An 18,650-nucleotide genomic window follows, 5' to 3' on the forward strand; every position below is an offset into this window, starting at 1 on the left:
TTGTTTTTTTGGTTTTTTGAGACAGGGTCTCACTGTATAGTTGAGATTGACCTCGAACTCACTATGTAGCCCAGGCTGGTCTTGAACTCACAGTGATCCTCCTGCCACAGCCTCCCAAGTGCTGGGATTACAGGCGTGCGCTGCCACACCTGGCCTTGGAAATAACATTTTCTTAAATACCAACTGTGTGCAAGGGTTCTGTCAGGTCCTTTAGGTGCATCATTTTGTTTAACTTGTGTAAAGCACATTCTGGTTCTAATAATTTAAGAACTATTAATCCAAATATATTTGTTAAAGATACCGTAGTGTGTTACATTTCCAATTTCCATTACACATTCCTAAACTGGCAGTTGCTGTAATTTGCTCTTTCCATTGTTCAGGTAATTCTCTTCTTGAAACAAATAGATTATTTATGTACAAGTGACAAGGCGATTTTATACACTATTTGTAAAGCCCAATGACTTTAGCTGTGTTGTTCTTGTCAAGAATCGAAAGAAAAATAACCAGAATTTTCTTTATTTCATATGTATGAGAAATATTTGGTGATCTTTCTATTCCTATAACCCTCTCAAAGTAACCAGCCTGCTATATATCCTTTTATACCTTCTTCCTATGCTCATAGTTCTGTTACACTATTATTTTTTATACTCAAAATCATAATCCATATATTTCAGAGTTTGCTGTACATTTCTGTCATATTTTGACAATTAACACTTCAGAGTACGAAAGCAGGGCTGTACCTGACTTTACCACTAAATATGGAAATTCGAGTTTGAAAGGCTTTTGGAGAAACCAACTCTCTGCCAGGCTAAGACAATTCAGTTACAGCATCATGATCTGGAGAGAACAGAGACACTTGATATCTCACATCTGGTCTTAAAAGTGAAGGATCTTCTTTTAAAAGGAAAGAAAATAATGTGATATTCATTATTAATAACTTACCTTTGGACCAGGTAGTCCAGGTAATCCAGGATTTCCATGCGGTCCTTGTATACCCTGCAAATTATGAAAAAGTCTTACTATTCTTCATACTTATAAATATAGATACAAATAGGTATGTATTTTGATATCCAAATAAACACTTATAATTTAATTAAAATGAATGCTATCTTTTTCCCAAAAAATTATTTGAGATCTTGGGTGTATTGAAGGATAACTATCCTAATTACAAAGGAGAACTCTGCTTTCATTTTGTGTCATTACACACCCCAAGGCGTTTCCCTCCCTTATTCACCAGCCCATCGCTGTGGTGCTTATTTCCCACATTTTCTCCAGCCACAGCTTCGTGCTTAGTGCTCCTTCCTCTAGTGCAGAGGAAGAAGCCTAACAACGTGCTATTCTCTCCGCATGTGCTGTCCTTTTCTGTCTTTGAGTTTTACTTATGTTGTCAGTAGTCTTAACTACACTTAATATACCTTCCACCCTAAATCTTCCCAAATCATTCTTCAACTTTCAGTTGATAGCCCCTCTCGTTTTTTTTTAACTTATTTTTCCTTTCATTGATTTTATTGGTACATTTTAGGTATACAGTACAGTTGCATTCATCACTGGGATCTTGTACCTTTACCTAACAGGTCTTGGTTCTTACCTTTTCCCCATACCCCCACCGTCCCTTCATCCCCTCTATCCTTCCCTATTTACAAAGACTTTGTTTCCATTTTTTCCTTTTGGCATAGTTTTTCTTTTCCCTTCTTCCTATCTCTTACTCTTACCACTTCCCTTACTCCTTTAGCCCTTTTCTTCATAATTTACATTATCAATTATACAATTTGAACCTCATTTACACTTTTAGTTTTTTGTACCAGAGAAACTATTCAGTATTTACACGTGTGTCCTTTTTAATTTAAGAGTTTGGCCTCGATATGCATTCACTTAGTTATAAGTGACTCTAGTTTCTCATTCTTTATGGCTGAGTAGTACTCCTTTATATATTAAAAAAACACATCTTCTTTATCCAGTCCCTCTCATTTTGGGGTCCTAACCACAGATAGTACACAGTAATTTATCTCTCCTATTAACTTTTATAGGAATTACTGCCTGTAAAATTTATCTATGAATTAATTGTTTATTGCCTTGGGACATATCTAATCCATTAAAGTATTTTATTATTATTTTAATTGCTTCGTGGAATATGCCATTAAGTTATGGGATTACCCATTTTCTGTAGAGGGATTCTTTTTACACAACTATTGCAGTACTTAGCATACATATATTGGCCACTTGATAGACATTTGTTAATTTGTACCTCACTGATCATACAATTTGAATTAAAAAATCAACTCTATTTACTGAGTACTTAATTCTTGTGCCAGGAAATATATTAATGATTTATATTCTCATTTCTAATCTTTATAACAATCTTACAAGGTAGAAAAGAGGAAAATTCAGCTTTCGTAACCATTAAGTAGAAAAATTGAGAATCACCTTCAGAAAAACCCTCCAGATCCCCTGTGCTTATTAGACTTTTGTATCCTTCCTCCATACTCTTTAGCTATACCTTCATCTAAACGTGTAACATAGAGTTGATAATTATTTTTTCTTTGGTTCTGTATTACATAACAAAGTGTTTCAGAAAGACAGAGGGATCAGTAATGTAAATACTGTATTTAAGACATGTATAGCAAGATGAAAACTGAGGGAAAAGATTAGATTTTGCAACATGTGATTGGTAACCTTCAAAAAGTATATTTTGATAATGGGAAATTAAATGGGAAATGGGAAAAATTCATGGGGATTACTGAATGAATTGTTGATGCAGAAGAAAGAAAATGAGTATCAACTGTTATTTCACGAAGCTCAGTAGTGCAACAGTGAAGAAAGTATATTTAGGAAAAATTAATACACATGAAAGCTTGGGATTTTAAAAAGAAGGCAATTTTTTGGTTATTGTAAAATGTGAAATAACTTAGGGAGTGAAAAAAAGAAATTGTAACTTTCAAATTTAATTGATTAGCGGGGACGATACTAGAAACAATTAAAGTAGCTAGTTTGGAGAAGAGCTATACTATTTTTTCTTTAAGGGAAGGAGGACTGAATAAATAAAAGGGGAGAAGAAGGAAACTGAGAATAGTTGGAGATTCAGAACCTGAAGATCATGCTGTTGGAAGATCAGCCTTAGGGGTATAGAAGGAACCCAATGCAAAGTTGGACCCTTTTTTCCTGGAGAAAAATAGGACCCAAATCTCCTTGCAGAGAGATAGGAGGAAGAGGACGGCTCCAGAGCTAGGGAAGAATGGTAAAGTTTAGAAGGGATATGGGAAGAGTGTGATAGGTCATCAGCTAAGGAGAAATTTATCTTAGGCTGCACCTACATAAGAAAACTTGTACTAATATAGAGTAATACAGATAACTTAAACTAATATTTTAAAGTGATTTTACCTTATATTGTTTGTATGATAAACAATACAGGATAAAAAGAAAGTGGAATATATAAAAGACATTTTCATTTATCTTTACAATACACAAGTCTTTTTCTAGTTCACTGAAGAAAAACCTTTATTTAGGAAAAACCCACATTTATTGTTCTGAGGTTTGAAAGAAGCTAATTCTAACATAGCAATGAATCTTTCATTGGAGCTGTGTAATATGAGAAACTACTGGTGATCCTTAAGACAGGATTTTTTTCTTAAAGCAATTTTTTTCCCTAGCCAATAGCTCCAGTATTTTCACTCTGTAATCCAGGAATGTACTATTTTAAGGTAGCCCCAGTCCTCTTCCCAAATGAACTTCACTTACACTACTCAGATCACTTTATAACTAAGAATAATGTTACAAGTAGCACCAGGACAGCCACTAATCTACAAATTGGATGGTGTTTCTTGGACATGTTCACAGAGAATTCTTTGGCTAGCTGCTTATACTCAAATACACAGGGCTGCATGTGTTCTTAAGCTTTTGAATTGGCAAAAGTAAAGGTAAATTTGAAGATCCAGGCAGGTTGCCAGAGGAAGTACAAACTGTACAGTACAAGAGCAAAAATGTGGAAAAGTTTCTAATTCTCACAGCTAGCAAGAAATAGAGCCTTTCTACTTACCCGTGGACCTCTCTTTCCTGATGGACCTGGGACACCTGCTGGGCCAGGTGGACCCTTGCAAAACAAATGTTAAGATATTAGGCATGATAGTAGATATATCTTTTCTTATAAGCCTTAATGAGATTCCCATTCCAGTATAACTTTTTTCCATTCCTGATTCCCAACTGATAATGATTTTTAAATAAGATTAATCTCCTCACCCAAATTGGCAGGGGTGAGTTAAAACTCCAGTTTCCTCTTTAATCTGGCCAGAAATGGCAGCAGGAAGTCTATAACTTATGGTTACAGCCAGTGTATCTGGTTTTTACAGAGACCATAACTAGTACTCTTGTGGATGATTTTTACCTAAACTTACTTTTATTACAGAAGGAGTAATTCAGTTTATGTTTTGGAGACCAACAACTACAGGTTTTTAAAAATGCACTTCAAAAAAGGATTAGCCTTGAGAAATAAAGCCCTAACCATTATATGTTCTTTTAAGAGAATTGTACCAAAGGTCTATGTAATGTGATAACATGTCACGATGAGACTTTTATATATGCAGTAATAAATCTGCTTTATGCTAAATGCACCCCCCCAGAAGGTAGTGACTTCTGAAAGAAAGTATCAAAGTAAAAACTGATCAATTGTTACTAGGTTTTGAGTTATTTAAATGTTATTTTTAAATTATACCAAATGATAAACAGAAAACTAATTCTTTACTTTCTCATATAGTTGTTTGTGTTATATTTTTATTTACTTTAGCAGCCAACTATGGAAGAATAAATGCTCATTTGTGATACAATGGGGGACATATTCATTCATATCTCACGGATTTAATTATCACAGTATTCTTCTGGCCCGACAACACTTTGAGTGTGTATAAAGAATATACATATTCCAGTGAAGCAATATCCATTCATTATTGCAGTAAATGGAGTAGAAGCTTTAAATTAGGCACATCAAAATTAAAGTACTGGCTTTACCACTAACAGGCAGTGTGACATAGTGTACCTCATTTTGATATATATGTATATGTATGCTAATGGTTCATAACGAAATGCCAATATGTGATGATTTTTAACTTAGAAAAATGACATTTCATATAATGTAATACATAGCAAGGCTAGGTACACCTAAAAGTGCATTGTAAGGGGGGAAAATGGATTGATAGGAAAGTAATTTCAGTGATAATTATATAAGGGGTATGAGAAAGTTACGCTAAAAATAATATTATATAGCATATTTCTCATCTCATTCATCTTGATATTAATTACTCCCTGAAATTTTTACTTTTGTTGATATCAAGTCATTTTCTTTTCTAAAATTTAATATCTATATCCTATTTTATTTTAATCTTGAGATGTGTAGTCTTTCATAATTGTGAACTTACTTTAACACATAGTTTCAACTGCACACAGCTGTACTTGCACTAGGATGCCTCAGGATGCAGCTTACCCTTTTCAGTTTTGTTTGGTAATAGGCAATCATTTCAAATTGGATGCACAGGTTTATTGAAGTTAATACTACTTAAATATTACTTTTCTACATTCTCTCAAAAGTCTTATTAAATATATATTCACATTGTATACTTCATGTCTCAAGTTCTCGGTAATATTGTCTTTGCTTTTTAACTATATTTTATTAGTACATATTTGTCATACATTGCTCACATTCATCATAGGGAGTTTGTACCTATATATAATATGTCTTTAATTCTTTTCTTCCCATTTCCCTCCTTCCCCTCAATCTCCCCACTTACAAAAGTTTTGTTTCCATTTTTCCTTCTAGTCTCTCCTTATTCCTTTCACTGCTTTCTCTTCCCCTCTCCCATTCCCATTTGAATATCGTCTCCCATTTCCCAATATCTATCCTCCATTATGCTCCTTGTTTACTCTCACCTAGGACAAACAAGCTTAAATATCACAGTCATTTTTAGCTTTCTGATACTCATTATATATTTCAAACTGCCCATTTTTTTCTTTAATCGTATTCTTTTTCTTCTTCTCCCTCCTTACTTGATAGAATTCATGTATTCCCTAGGATTGAGAGAGAAGCACCATTTCTATTCAACCACAGTCTGAAAGCATTTTCTTTCTAGAGCTGTTCAAATATTTTCCTAGCCATTATTGTATCACTAGCTTCCATTAAAAAATGATTTTTTTTCTGGGTGTGGTGGGGCACACCTGTAGGCTCAGCACTGAGGAGCCTGAGACAGGAGGGACACTGCAAGTTTGAGGCCAGCCTCTGCTACACAGTGAGTGTAAATTATTTGTATTTATTATCAAGGAAAAGACGACATTCTTTTCCAATTAGGTTTTGTTCTTGTTATAATCAAGTGAAGCTATTGTTTTGAATTAATCCCTCAAAAATAAGGAGAAATTAGCGCTAAGATTTTAAGCAGTAGAAAATCCTAATTTGTAAATCTCCAGCTTTGTTTCGTGCCCTGCCACGGTACTCTGTGACTGAAGAAAACAATATTGCAATCACACTGAAAAGGCGGTTGATCTTAGGGTGCATTATGGTCTGACTCTTTAGAACCCCCTGAAAAATTCAAAACTGATAGTATTAAAAGGTGAGGGCTTTGGGGGCAGATTATAAAAAGAGGGCAGCACAGTTGTGAATGGATTTGTGCTCTTAACACGAATGCTCCCAAGGGGCTCATTTGTGCAGCCAGGTGAGGACGCAGTGAAAAACGCCACCTGTGAACCAAAAAGCAGGCCCTCATCAAACGCCAGATCCTCCTGCACCTTGGTCTTGTTCTTCCCAGCTTTTAGAGCTGTGAGAAATAAACATCTGTTGATTAGAAGCCTCCGAGTGTGTAGTGTGTAGTGATAGGGGCCCAAATGAACTAAAAAGTAGTTGCTATTAAATACTAAGGAAATATCTAACATCAGTTCTAGCAATCCTTTGATTAAGTGATGATGCTTAAGGCAATGGGCAAGCACAGAAGAAATAATTCAGGATTCAGCAAAGACCTAATTTCAAAGCCCAAGAATAGAGAATGTTGAACTGGAGAAAAAGAACCCACCATTTTTATGATCTACAACCAAATCTAAACATAGGGGATTTCTGGTGTTGAAAGGGAATAAAAGACAAGAGCATAAATCAACATATAATTTCCCAGAGAACCTCTGATATGAAAGAGTCACAGAAACTGCATATGAAAATGAAAGGCGACATGCCACAAAATTGGTAGTAGGCAAAACAAATATAGTATCAAAACAAATACAGCAGTCTAAATTTGATTCTATATATTACTCCACCTTATTTGACTTGGCCTCTCCCTGTACTATTGCAAAACAACCCAGGCATTATTGCCTTTATTTTGAAAAAATGTAATAACCAAAACTTATCCAGTATGGGCTGTATACATGGGTATTGAGAGGAATGGAGAAGTGGGAGGATAAGAACATAAAGTAGATGAAAATAATTTACCACATGGGAAATTACTTCATGCAACAGAGAAAGAATTCAGTTATGTAGTTCACTACATTTTCAAAGAATTTCAATATGACATTTCTCTACAAAAAGAGAGTACAAAAAAGTGTTACAAGAGATAAAAAGTTCACTTTCATAAATACAGAAAGAACAAGTTCCTAAATGTTACCCTGATAAGCTTAAGATATAAAAATGCAAACAAGAAACTATTATAGATGAAAACTGTCAAAAGCAACAAAAGTTGATTAAATGCAACTGAAAAACCAATAAAGGGAAATGGATATAGTACATATGTATTCACACAGGTAAAATGGAAAAGAGCAATCGCAATGATATGGCTGTAAAGAAGACAGTAAATACTATATCACAACTGACATCATCACACTCATGCAAAATGTGTGCCCGAAGAATGTAGAGAATGGAACAGAAAAGAGTTGAGGAAGAAAGGGGAAACTTTCTTGTAATAAAAAGTAATCTCTGGGTCAAAAGAGTACCAGAAAAAAATGGGCACAGAGCCTAATAGGTATAATAAACTTCAAGGACAATAAAAGTATAGGAGACAGTAACAGTTATACAACAGAAACAACAAAGGATCATTAAGGACTTTCAACACTCTTTTCTTTTTTTTTTTTTGGTACTGGGGATTGAACTCAGGTCCTTGCCCTTGTGAGGCAGGCCACCGAACTGCTGAGCTAAATCCCCAGCCCTCAACACTCTTTTCAACATGGTACTTCACCAGATAAATTAGGCAGGTGAGAAATAATAGGATACCAATAGGAAAAGAGGAAGCCATTCTGATATGGCTCCATACACAGAAAAGCGTAAACTCTACCTAAAGCCTATTAGAAGTAAAGTTGCAATATATAAACAACATACAAACTACTGAAGTTAGTAGTATTTTATACATCAGTAATGAACTGGCTGAGCACGAAAAAATAAAAAGCAATTTCCTTTAAAATAGCTATAAAAAAATACCCTAGGCTACTTTTAACCAAAAAGGTGAATTGTCTCTATAACGGAAATAACAAAACATTGATAAAAGAAATGGAAGACGACACTAAAAGTGGAAATCTCTCCCATGCTTAAGGATTGGAAGAATATATATTGTTAATATGCCCACACTACCCAAAATGAATTTCATATTCAATCTGATCTGACAGATGGCAGAGCTCACAGACTGGGGACCCCTGCCTTAAGTGTTTTTAACTTATTTTCCTTGCTAAAATTGGCTTGCTCTCTTCCTCACTGTTTTTTAATGATGATATCATGATTCTCTGAACCTGAAGCCTTCATATATAGCAATCATTTTGATTTTATTCATTTTCTCCACAACCTGTGATACCTTGCTTAGATTTTTTAACATTAGCCTAATATGAAAGAGTTGGGCTATAGAGGCAGAAAACCTATTTCTGGATTTGAATACTGGCTGTATCATTTACCAGCAACGTTAGTGTAGGCAAGCAAATAAACTCCTTTAAACTTAAATTTCTTTACCTAAGCAAATTGAAAATTAGAACACTAACCTTACAAAGCCCTCTCAAGACGATGCATGTGAAGCGCATGATTGAGTGTCTTCCACAAGGAAGTGGGTGATAGCTACTATGTATAAAAACATACTCACTCCTGTCACTAGCAAAATTGTATCCATTCTTTCAGCCTACATAATAACTCGTTTTGTCCATAAAACCTATCCTGAACAGCTCCCGCTTAGTTCTACGTGACTGTTCACAGGTATTCCCTCAAATATATTATTTTATTCTCACCTGTGAATATCTCTACCCAATAAAGCTTGTGTGTAATTCTCAGAAGCAATTGTCTTACTTTGTCACAAAATAGAATTATAAACATATACTTCCTTTACCCCATTACTGAAAAGTAAGTTCCTTCTGAGAAATGACTGTGTTGTGTAAACTTTATATTCCTGCCTTACACATAGCTGAGACTCAAGTAAATATCTGTTGATATTTACTGTTGCACCTACTAAAGCCGAATGACTGTTTTGGGATTTATAGAAGAGATTATTGTTCATCTCATGATACTGACTTTTTTAAAGAAAGTAAATGGCTTAAGACACTCTTAGTATAATGAGACCTCCCAGGTGATTCTTTTTATAATTAATAAGTTGATAATTAATTGTAACAGTTGAAAAGAGTTTATGTCTCTATAATATTTCTCAGATTTTTAAAAATCCTTAACCATTTACTCTGAGTTGCTTCATATCTATTAAATTGCTTCAAATAATAACCATAAGGAAATGCAATCTAAGAAAAAAATGGTATTATCTTATCTCATTCTGTGATTTCTAGAATTAAATCAATGACTCAAATTTTGTTGTCCTTAAACAGATTCTTAAAATATATTTTAGTATGTTTGCAGTTTTGAAAATTAATTTCTAAAGACAGAGGTAAATTATTCAAGGTATACCAGTATGAAAGCAAAAACAAGTGTTTATAGCATTGTGATTTCAAATGGCTTTAAAGGGCTTTTAAGTGGCTTTAAAAGGATGTTAGACAATTTCAAATATTAATCCCTAATTACACTTGTGCAAAAGAAAGTCAGAGTTAAAAATTCAGTGTATCATCTCACAGTTTTGATTATATATTATAAAATATGACAGGGTTTTTTTCCTATTTGATAGGTGTGTTTTTTCCCCCAAAAGTAGGTTGACTGGTCATATTTATTAGATAGGTTAGCTTTTATTAATCCCTAAGTGTAAATTGATTATATCATTACAGATATAATGATACATGTTGTTTTTCATGAGAATGAAAAAGTTATATTTAAAATGACAATATCAAGAGGTTTAAAAAAAGAGAATTATTCAGCAGTGATTGACTATAAAATAACCTCTGCATAATTATTGCAGTGTGTTAATCCATTTGATGCTATTTAGCTAAAAGAATAATCAATGTAGTGTATTTTCTTTAACCTACCATAACTTTTGTATGTTCGTCTTTCCACAAGACTATGTGTTAAGATAATGTTTTTTGTTTGTTTGTTTTTTACATAAAGAAAGCTGATCTATATTTAGCAGCTAATTTCCTGGTTGAATTTCAGTTGAACAAGAAAAACATATAGATTGCCTACTACTTTACTCAGAATTAACCCTTTTGGGCTGTCAATTTTTAAAAAGTATAGTATTTGAGCCAAAGCTGCATCCAATAGGTGCATTCTTCAAATTAAAGTACAATTGCTGTGTCAGAATACATTTCTATGCCAGGTCTGATTGGTTCTACATGGTATAGTCCAAGATGTAATGTGTAGGTAGTGCATTAAAACATTTTCAAAACAACAACTTACCGGGGGTCCGGTGTCCCCTTTTGGGCCTCTCAGATACTCCATCTCAAGCACTGTATTAAGATTCTCATAATAATAATAATCAGAAAGCTCGGTTTCATTGCTATTTTCGATGAGATAAGTAGCATCAGGATAAAGTTCACCCTCCTTCCTTAAGTCAAGGTGATTATCCACAAATGGCTCATCTGTCACTCTACGCAAGGTGGTATTTAAAATCTGTTCCATTTCCATGAGTTCATTAGTATATAGATTTGCTGTGATAGCCTTCTTGAGATTAGTAATTTTCTCTTGTTTTGTATGTGGAAGAATAGTGGACATCTTCTTAAATGGAGACAGACCAGTCACTGTATCGTGTTCTGTGATATTGTTCGATGTGTTTAGCAGAGAACTGAGTTTTTCCTCTGTACTCATTCTTGCCTCTCTGAGGCCATGATGGATGGCCAGCAGGTTGAAATTCACCTCACTATGTTCTGCAGTGATGGCTTTTTTGTTTTGAATCCCGTAATTCTTGAGATCCGGAGCAGAGACATTTCCTGAAAGAAGAGAAGTTAACTGAGGTCTTAATATCTGGTCTTCTGGTCTTTTATGCTCTGTTGTAGAATCATTAGTAATGATATTTGGGATGTTTTTGCCTTCTTCAGTGAATGCATTCTCTGACAGTACTTTTTCTCCCAACTGTTTGGGCAGGGAAGAGTGTTTCAGTCGCTTACTTGGTATGATAGTTGTGCAAGGAAAGTTTGCTTCAGGTTGGTATTGAACTGCTCGGTGACACCGCTGTTTGACAAATCTGCAGTAGTCCACAGATGCTTCTGCAGAAGGAATAATATCCAGCTGACATACTATTCCTTCAAAATGGACAGAATTGTTATGCATACTTCCTAAGGTAAACACACTGTTAGGATCAAATGTGTGAACTTCTGAAACAGTCTCTCTGCTAAAATACTTTTTTCCACACTCATTAAACATTGAGACAACTTGATTTCCAACAGTAATGGCGAAGGTGTGCCATTGCTCATCGTGAGCGCTGTAGTTGAAAGAAACAGACTGCTTTCCTCCAATGTATACTATTAACTTCTTAGGTAGTAATTGGACCCCTAATTGCAGTCTATTTTTATTTCTAACACTGAAGAAAAATGCATTATTCACTTTATGTGACTGTAGTGCAATTAATATTGTAAATGGCCGTGCTAAATTGACTGGTAAAATTTTCGGGAGAGGTGACTCAATGTATGCATCATCTTTTAAAATGACGCCTGATTCTGTTAAATAGACCCCCTGAGGTAATGGTGTAGATGACGATGGTACAGCAGTCACTGATGATGAGTGTCGTACGTCTTTGCCTCCAAGGCCTAGTTGATGAAGAATGTCTATGCCTGAAAATTAAAAAAAAGGGAGAGAGAAAGAGTCTTACTCTTGGGCATTCAGGTTTGAGTATAAGAAAAAAATCTTCCTTGTACAAATAGTAATTTCTGAAATAAGCATGTTCTATCAATAATTTCCAGGTAACAACAGGTAGGGAGAGGGAGAGTAACATATTACACGTAAACATTTGAATTAAGTATGTGTATATATATGCACATAATCTACATAATATCTTTTAACCCAAAATTCAATTAAAAATTATTTTAGCTTACTCATTTTTCCCACTTGAATAGGAGTCTTATTTGTTACTCATATATATATAAGCTTTATATTCATATATGTTCATATACACATGCATATATATATATATATATATATATATATTCAATTGAACGAATAGAATAAGAATCCATGTGCCATGTTAGGCTGTGACTTGAGCACCCTTGCCCAATGCTACCTCACTTCAAGTGTGTGCACATCTAAATCTGAGAATTGAGCAAGGGAAGAAACACTGCTTATTCAAAAATTAAAATGCTTAAAGTATATACAATCACAAACTATTATTCCTTGATGCCAAATGAGCTGTTCTTACACAAAAGAACAGTCACATTTTTTTTTATGATACTCAGTGCTACTCTTTATCCCCCAAAAACCTCTCATTGCAAAAAACAAATTCCTTCAGGAATTACTTCAAATTACTGATCTTATTAAAGTAAATATTTTTATTGGGAAAAGTATTTGAAAACTTTAAAATGTAAATATGTTTTCAGTATTTCTTATATGTATATCATATGTTTCCTCCAATCATGTTTTACTGGAGTTTTAATCACAAATAACTATTTTTTGAATCAACTGTCTTTGTAGTAGTGGTGAACTTTGCAGTAATAGTGAACGACTGCATTCCTCAAATATAATGTACTTTTTAAAAAGTTATTCTTTAGATATTTTTTTGGATTTTTGACTGCTAATTTGATGGATTTTCTACAAGTTTATGTAAAATCCTATGTCCAATATGTGAGTTAGTCTTGTCTGTTTTTCTGTTCTTCCTTATCAGACTGCAATAGTGAAATTTCATTATTTTAATGAAAGTTGAAATAATTTGGGGATTATCTTTTTCTAAGAAATTACAACAGACTCATCTACAAACTAAAGTTATTGTGCTGGCTTTTATTGCTAGCACATCATCTGCTTTCCTAACCTCTACCATGCGAATCGATCTATTCTACTTTTCAGTTCATCTTGAGCCAATTTTAGATATTTACATTGTCTATGAAATAAATTTCCTTTAGGCTTTCAAATGTATTACTCAAAATTTTTCATGTAGTAATTCTTTATAATTCTTTCTGCTCTCCTGTTTCTATGGTTCTTTGTCTCACTTTTTTCTAATTTTGAATATTTTCTTCAAAATTAAGGTTTTAGTACTGGTCATTTAAAATGTATAGCCCTTAGATGTGTTTATCTTTTCTATTATTTTTGTCTGTCTTCTATGTCATTAATTAATTTTGGCATTTGTCTTTATTCATTATGTTTTCCCTCATTTTCTTTTCTAATTTCAGAAGTTCATTACTTAGGTCTTGATTTTTCCTATCTTTCTTGATAATGAAGTCATTTACGCTCAAACATTTCCTGAGTACTGCTTAGTGGTATTCAATAGATCTTGACATGTAGTATTTTCATTTCTGCTGCTTTTTACAAAACATTTCATTTATATATTCCCTTTGACTTTTTATTAATTTTATATTTGCAGTTAAAAGGGTCTTTTTGTTTCCTGGTTTTGTTAAAACTAATTTAATAGCATTATGATCAGAAAATGATGTCTCATCTTCATGTTGTTTTTGAAATTTGATGAGCTTCACCACCACTTAATTTTCGATAATGCTTTATAAACCCTGGTGAAAGTTTTTCAGAGAAAGAATTTAATACATACTAGTTAGTAATTTCTTAATCATTATTAACTTAATACATACCAGTTAGTGAATATATACTAGTTAATTATTCCTATAGTTATGAAAAGGTATATTTATATCATTTAGAGCCTCTATATCCTTGTTTTTATGCAATTAATCTATCATAGACTGAAGTTAAGAAAGTCTGCTGCCACTAGTATATCTCCTTACTTTATGAATACTGATGTAATTGTTTGGTGCATATCGTCATAAAATTCACATATTCATTTTACATGATGCTTTTTTGAATTATAAAAAGATGGTTTATTGTAATTTTAGCATTCTCTTAAACCTAAACTTCCTTTCTCTCATTTTTGTTTGTTTCTATTTGTCTAATATATTTCTGCCCGTGCTTTTCTTTTTATCTACTCTGAAACATCGTGTTTTGGATTAAAATGGAAGGGGATGCTGTGTGATCCAATATGTTAAATATGTTAATTTACACAATTTGTTTAATCTGTCATTTTATGCTTTTATAACAGATTTTAGATTCTCTCATTTGATTTTCCCACTCCTTTTCATGTGTAGTTCTTTTAAGACTTAGAATTGTTTGTATTTTTATTCTATGAATTGCCCTTTATAGTACATATACAATGCTGTGCCCTTTAGACATATCTAGTACTTCTTTTCTTAAACCATGTCTTTTCCTCCCATTTTATCCTTTCCTGTGCCATTAATATTAGTCAGTAGGAATACCTATTTTAAATGTACCATTTTATTGTCAAATATCTTTAAAGTTTTTTATTGAGTTATCAATTTTGGATAATTTTTCAACCCTAGGTTCTATAAACAAGGCAATCAGAAAAATCAATCTACTCTTCATCCCTCTCTACTTTCCCTCTCATTTTATTTTTTAATCATTGTGCCATTCTTACTCTGTCAGTTTATATGGCAGTTTATTCTGCCGTGTTCCCATATTTTCTTCTGTATTAAATTTTTTCTCATTGAGTTTATTGGTACATTTTAGGTATACAGTACAGTTACATTCATTATTGGGATCCTGTACCTTTACATGACAGGTCTTGGTTCTCATTTTTCCCCCTTGTCCCTGCCCTCCCTTCACCCCCTCCTCCCCTCCCCATTTACAAACATTTTATTTCCATTTTTTTCATTTTCTCCTATTTGTTTTCTTTCCCTTATTACCCTTCTCCTACCCTTTCCACCTTCCCTATACCTTTAGCCCTTTTCTTCCTATTTCACATTGTCAATTATCTCATTAGGATCTTATGTACTATTATAGTTTATTCACACCAGAGATACTGCTTGGTATTTGCTGTATTTTCTTCTGATAAAGAACCTCACCTTTTGGAATAGATTCTTTGGACACTTCTGTTGCAGTTTATGCTCTATTAGTTTCCTCAAGAAGGTTCATGGGATCATTACCTGAGTGTTGAACTTTTCAAAAATGCTTGTTTGTAGCCTTATACCTTAAGTATAATAAAAATTTCTTTGCTGATATTTTCTTTCTTTGAAATATCTTATGGTTATTGTTCCACCATTTTAACAAATTGTATGCTACAGTGGAGAAATCTGAAGTCTGTTAAATTTCTTTGCCCTTATATGTGATTCACTTTTTTGCCTTCACGCCCAGAGTTGTGTTTTGTCTTTGCAGTGCTGTGATGTGGTAAGAACATGGGTCCCTACTGACCACCTGGGTGTTTCCTGGAGCACAGTTTGTCTATCCATGGTATAAATACAAGACATCTTTTTACTTCAGCAAAGTTGGCATGAGTTATGCCTTTGACATTGGCTATGTCTAATTCATAAAGTTTTGGTTTTCTTCTTCAAAAATTCCTATTTTGAGAATGTTGAATCAAGCTACATTCTACAAATATATCATTTGACTGTAATTCTTTTTAATATATCTTTTATCTTCAGTTGTTTTGTTTTTCTTACTTCTATCTTTAATGTTTTCCACAATGTCAGGTTTTCTTTTGGGCTTTTTCTAATTTTACCTGAATTTATAAAGTTTTTATTTCTATGACCTATGAGTTCTATAAACTCACATTTCTGTCTTTCTTTCCTTTCCCCCGAGTATTCTTCATTTTTCCCTGAGAATATTTCTGCTTTGCCATCTTTTTCATATCTGTGATTTGAATTTTTAAAAATATTTGGTCAAAATTTTTATCTGTTTAGTAGCAAAGTTTTATGTGTACATTCCCATCTTTGCTGTTTTTTTCTATATTTTTCTCATTGTCGTTGTCTACCTCTTATGCTGCACCAACTGCTTTTCATTAGTTCCTTTCCCAGGAACGTATAGAAGGGTGCTATGGGAATTGGGCCATGACTTCCAAATCTCAAAACTGCTTCAATGTTACTAGCTTCCTTTTCCCTCTTTTTTCTAGATCACACTAGTTCCACAGTGGGCTCTGCCTACGACCTCTTACTCTTCTTTCTCGGTATCCACTCTCACTGGTACATGGTTCCGGATGAATCCTTAACCTCAGGAAGTGTATTTTTGGGTTTTTTGTTTTTGTTTTTTTTTTTTTGTACTGGGATTGAACTCTGGTCCTTGCGCTTGCAAGGCAGGCCACCGAACCACTGAGCTAAATCCCTGGCCAGGAAGTGTATTTTTGCATTCTGAGATTCAGTCCCATTTAGCCATTTGGCTATCAGCTGTGCCTCTTATATTTCCCCCTGGGCAGCTTCTGCCCGCCTCAGATTCTTTAGCATTTCTTGCATTCAAGGGCTAGATATTAAGTACTTCAAGGTATGCTCCTCACCTTCAGGAAGTTTGGTTTTGCTGGTGCTTTCTGAAATCTTATTATTGACTTTATGAGGCATCTGCTTTTCTTGGCACATCTTTGGGGTTTTCAGATTATATTAGGACCCCAGGTTTGCTGAAAATGAAATCTTTAGGTTTATTTATTATTTTCACTGACCTTTGTTTTGATATGATAGAAATGGGAAGATAATATCTTAGGATTTCAAGTTTATACTTAACGTTTAGGCCAAATTCACAGATAAGAATCTGAGACACACAGACACTAAATAACTTGATCAAGATCATAGAACTGGCAAAGAACAGAATTGGATTTGAGCCCAATTTGACTTCAAAGTCTACATTCTCCCTGTTCCACACACTGCCTCTCAGCCATTTTATTCCCTCCCCATACAGTTCTACATCTCCTTTGCAAGCCTCACTATTTAATCACAGCAGCACTTCTTTCCCTAACAAAAATCTCATAGGTAGGGAGTAGTCTCTGTGCAGTCACTAGAGTTTGTACGTTAAGTAAAACTGAGTTGTCACCTCAATTTAAACTACTGTATGTAAGTAGATGTCAAAAGTACATGGCACCTAGGAGAAGGACTGAGGAGAACAGTAGGGAAAGAGGAAAGGAGAAAATGGATGGAAAGAGAGAACTCGGGGAGGGTGGAGAGAGGGAGAAAGGGAGGGAAGGAGAAAAGGAAGCAAGGAGGAAAGTTCTACACAGCAGACAAACTATTTAACGTTTAATTTAGGACTGGCCCTGGATGTCACCAAATTACAATTTGGAAATTGATTTAGATACAACAATAAATAAAGAAGTTATCTTCAGTAAGTACTTTTCCTGACCCAAAAATCAATCCGGTTCATGTAACTTAGGAAATCATTTACCGTTTAAAACAATGATTATCAGCTAGATACTGTGTTAGGTGCTTTACATTTTTAAAGAATGAGGCTAATGGCAACATTTATTAAATTCTTTCTATGTACTAAGCACTATGCTAAGAACTTTCCTGTCTTGAGTAACATAATTCTCCCAACAGTCCTTGAGGTACATACTATGGTTGTCCTCATCTGACATTTCTGAAAAGTAAGTACAAGAATTAAATCATTCATCCAAGTTCACCTAACTAGGAAGTGCAAAAGCAGAATTTAGATACAGGCATTCTCCAAGAGTCAGTTTCTTAACTTTGTGACCTTTCAAATGACTGACTGTGTCTCCTTCCTGGTTTGCTTTTTAAATGTAGTGTAAATGGTAGAGTCACCGAGACAACAGCTTGCTCTTTTTACTATAAACACGGAGCCTAATGACTTCATCCAAACCATCGCTTTAACAACCGCATATGCTGACTCACAAACCTCTTTTCTGGGCTGGTGTATCCAATTACCTATTGAATTTATCCACTAGAGGTTAAACGTACGAAGCACTTCTAACTTTCCCCAAACCTTGTTTTTCTTACTACAGTGCTCTTCTCAGTGAAGGAATCCACCACCACACAAATAGCCAGAAAAATCTCTTTGCAATATAAAATAGATCTGCCTGAGACAGGAGACTAGGGTGTGACAGAGCTGGCTTGGAGAAGTATGTGTAACCTATTAATTACAAAATTCCAGGGTACGGGCTCAGAGAAGTCCCCAAAGCCCTGCACATGGACTTTTGAGCAGGGTTTTAATAGAATGGCCTAGATCTAACATCAATCTGAGGAGTGGATGCTACAAAAAGGACAATCCACATTTCACTTTTGGCCACTGTCTTGGCTCTTGCACAGTGGCCTGCACTCATGCTATGGAGTCTTTTCCCACTTTTAATTTGCCCAACCTTGCCCTGCATAGACTGTTTCTTTTAATACCTTCAATAAAACTTTGCTACCATTTGAATTTGCCT

At 34.3% G+C, this 18,650-nt stretch overlaps 1 protein-coding gene across 8 annotated transcripts in view; it reads right to left on the reverse strand.

The window, feature by feature from the left end:
• Col24a1 (collagen type XXIV alpha 1 chain) overlaps nt 1–18,650 on the reverse strand; it is a 304,025-nt gene that overhangs the window by 272,019 nt on the left and 13,356 nt on the right. For 7 of the 8 annotated variants that reach the window (XM_019209372.2, XM_019209374.2, XM_019209375.2 and 4 more), the window contains 3 exons: nt 10,754–12,123; nt 4,034–4,087; nt 943–996 (listed from right to left, as the gene is read on the reverse strand). In XM_019209372.2, the coding sequence (XP_019064917.1) occupies nt 943–996; nt 4,034–4,087; nt 10,754–12,123 (1,478 nt within the window). The remainder of the gene's footprint in view (nt 1–942; nt 997–4,033; nt 4,088–10,753; nt 12,124–18,650) is intronic. The other variant, XM_019209373.2, reaches the window with a different exon arrangement.

Source organism: Fukomys damarensis, unplaced genomic scaffold, assembly GCF_012274545.1.
Source record: "Fukomys damarensis isolate Sample0158 unplaced genomic scaffold, DMR_v1.0_HiC HiC_scaffold_33, whole genome shotgun sequence".
Taxonomy (NCBI): Eukaryota; Metazoa; Chordata; class Mammalia; order Rodentia; family Bathyergidae; genus Fukomys; species Fukomys damarensis.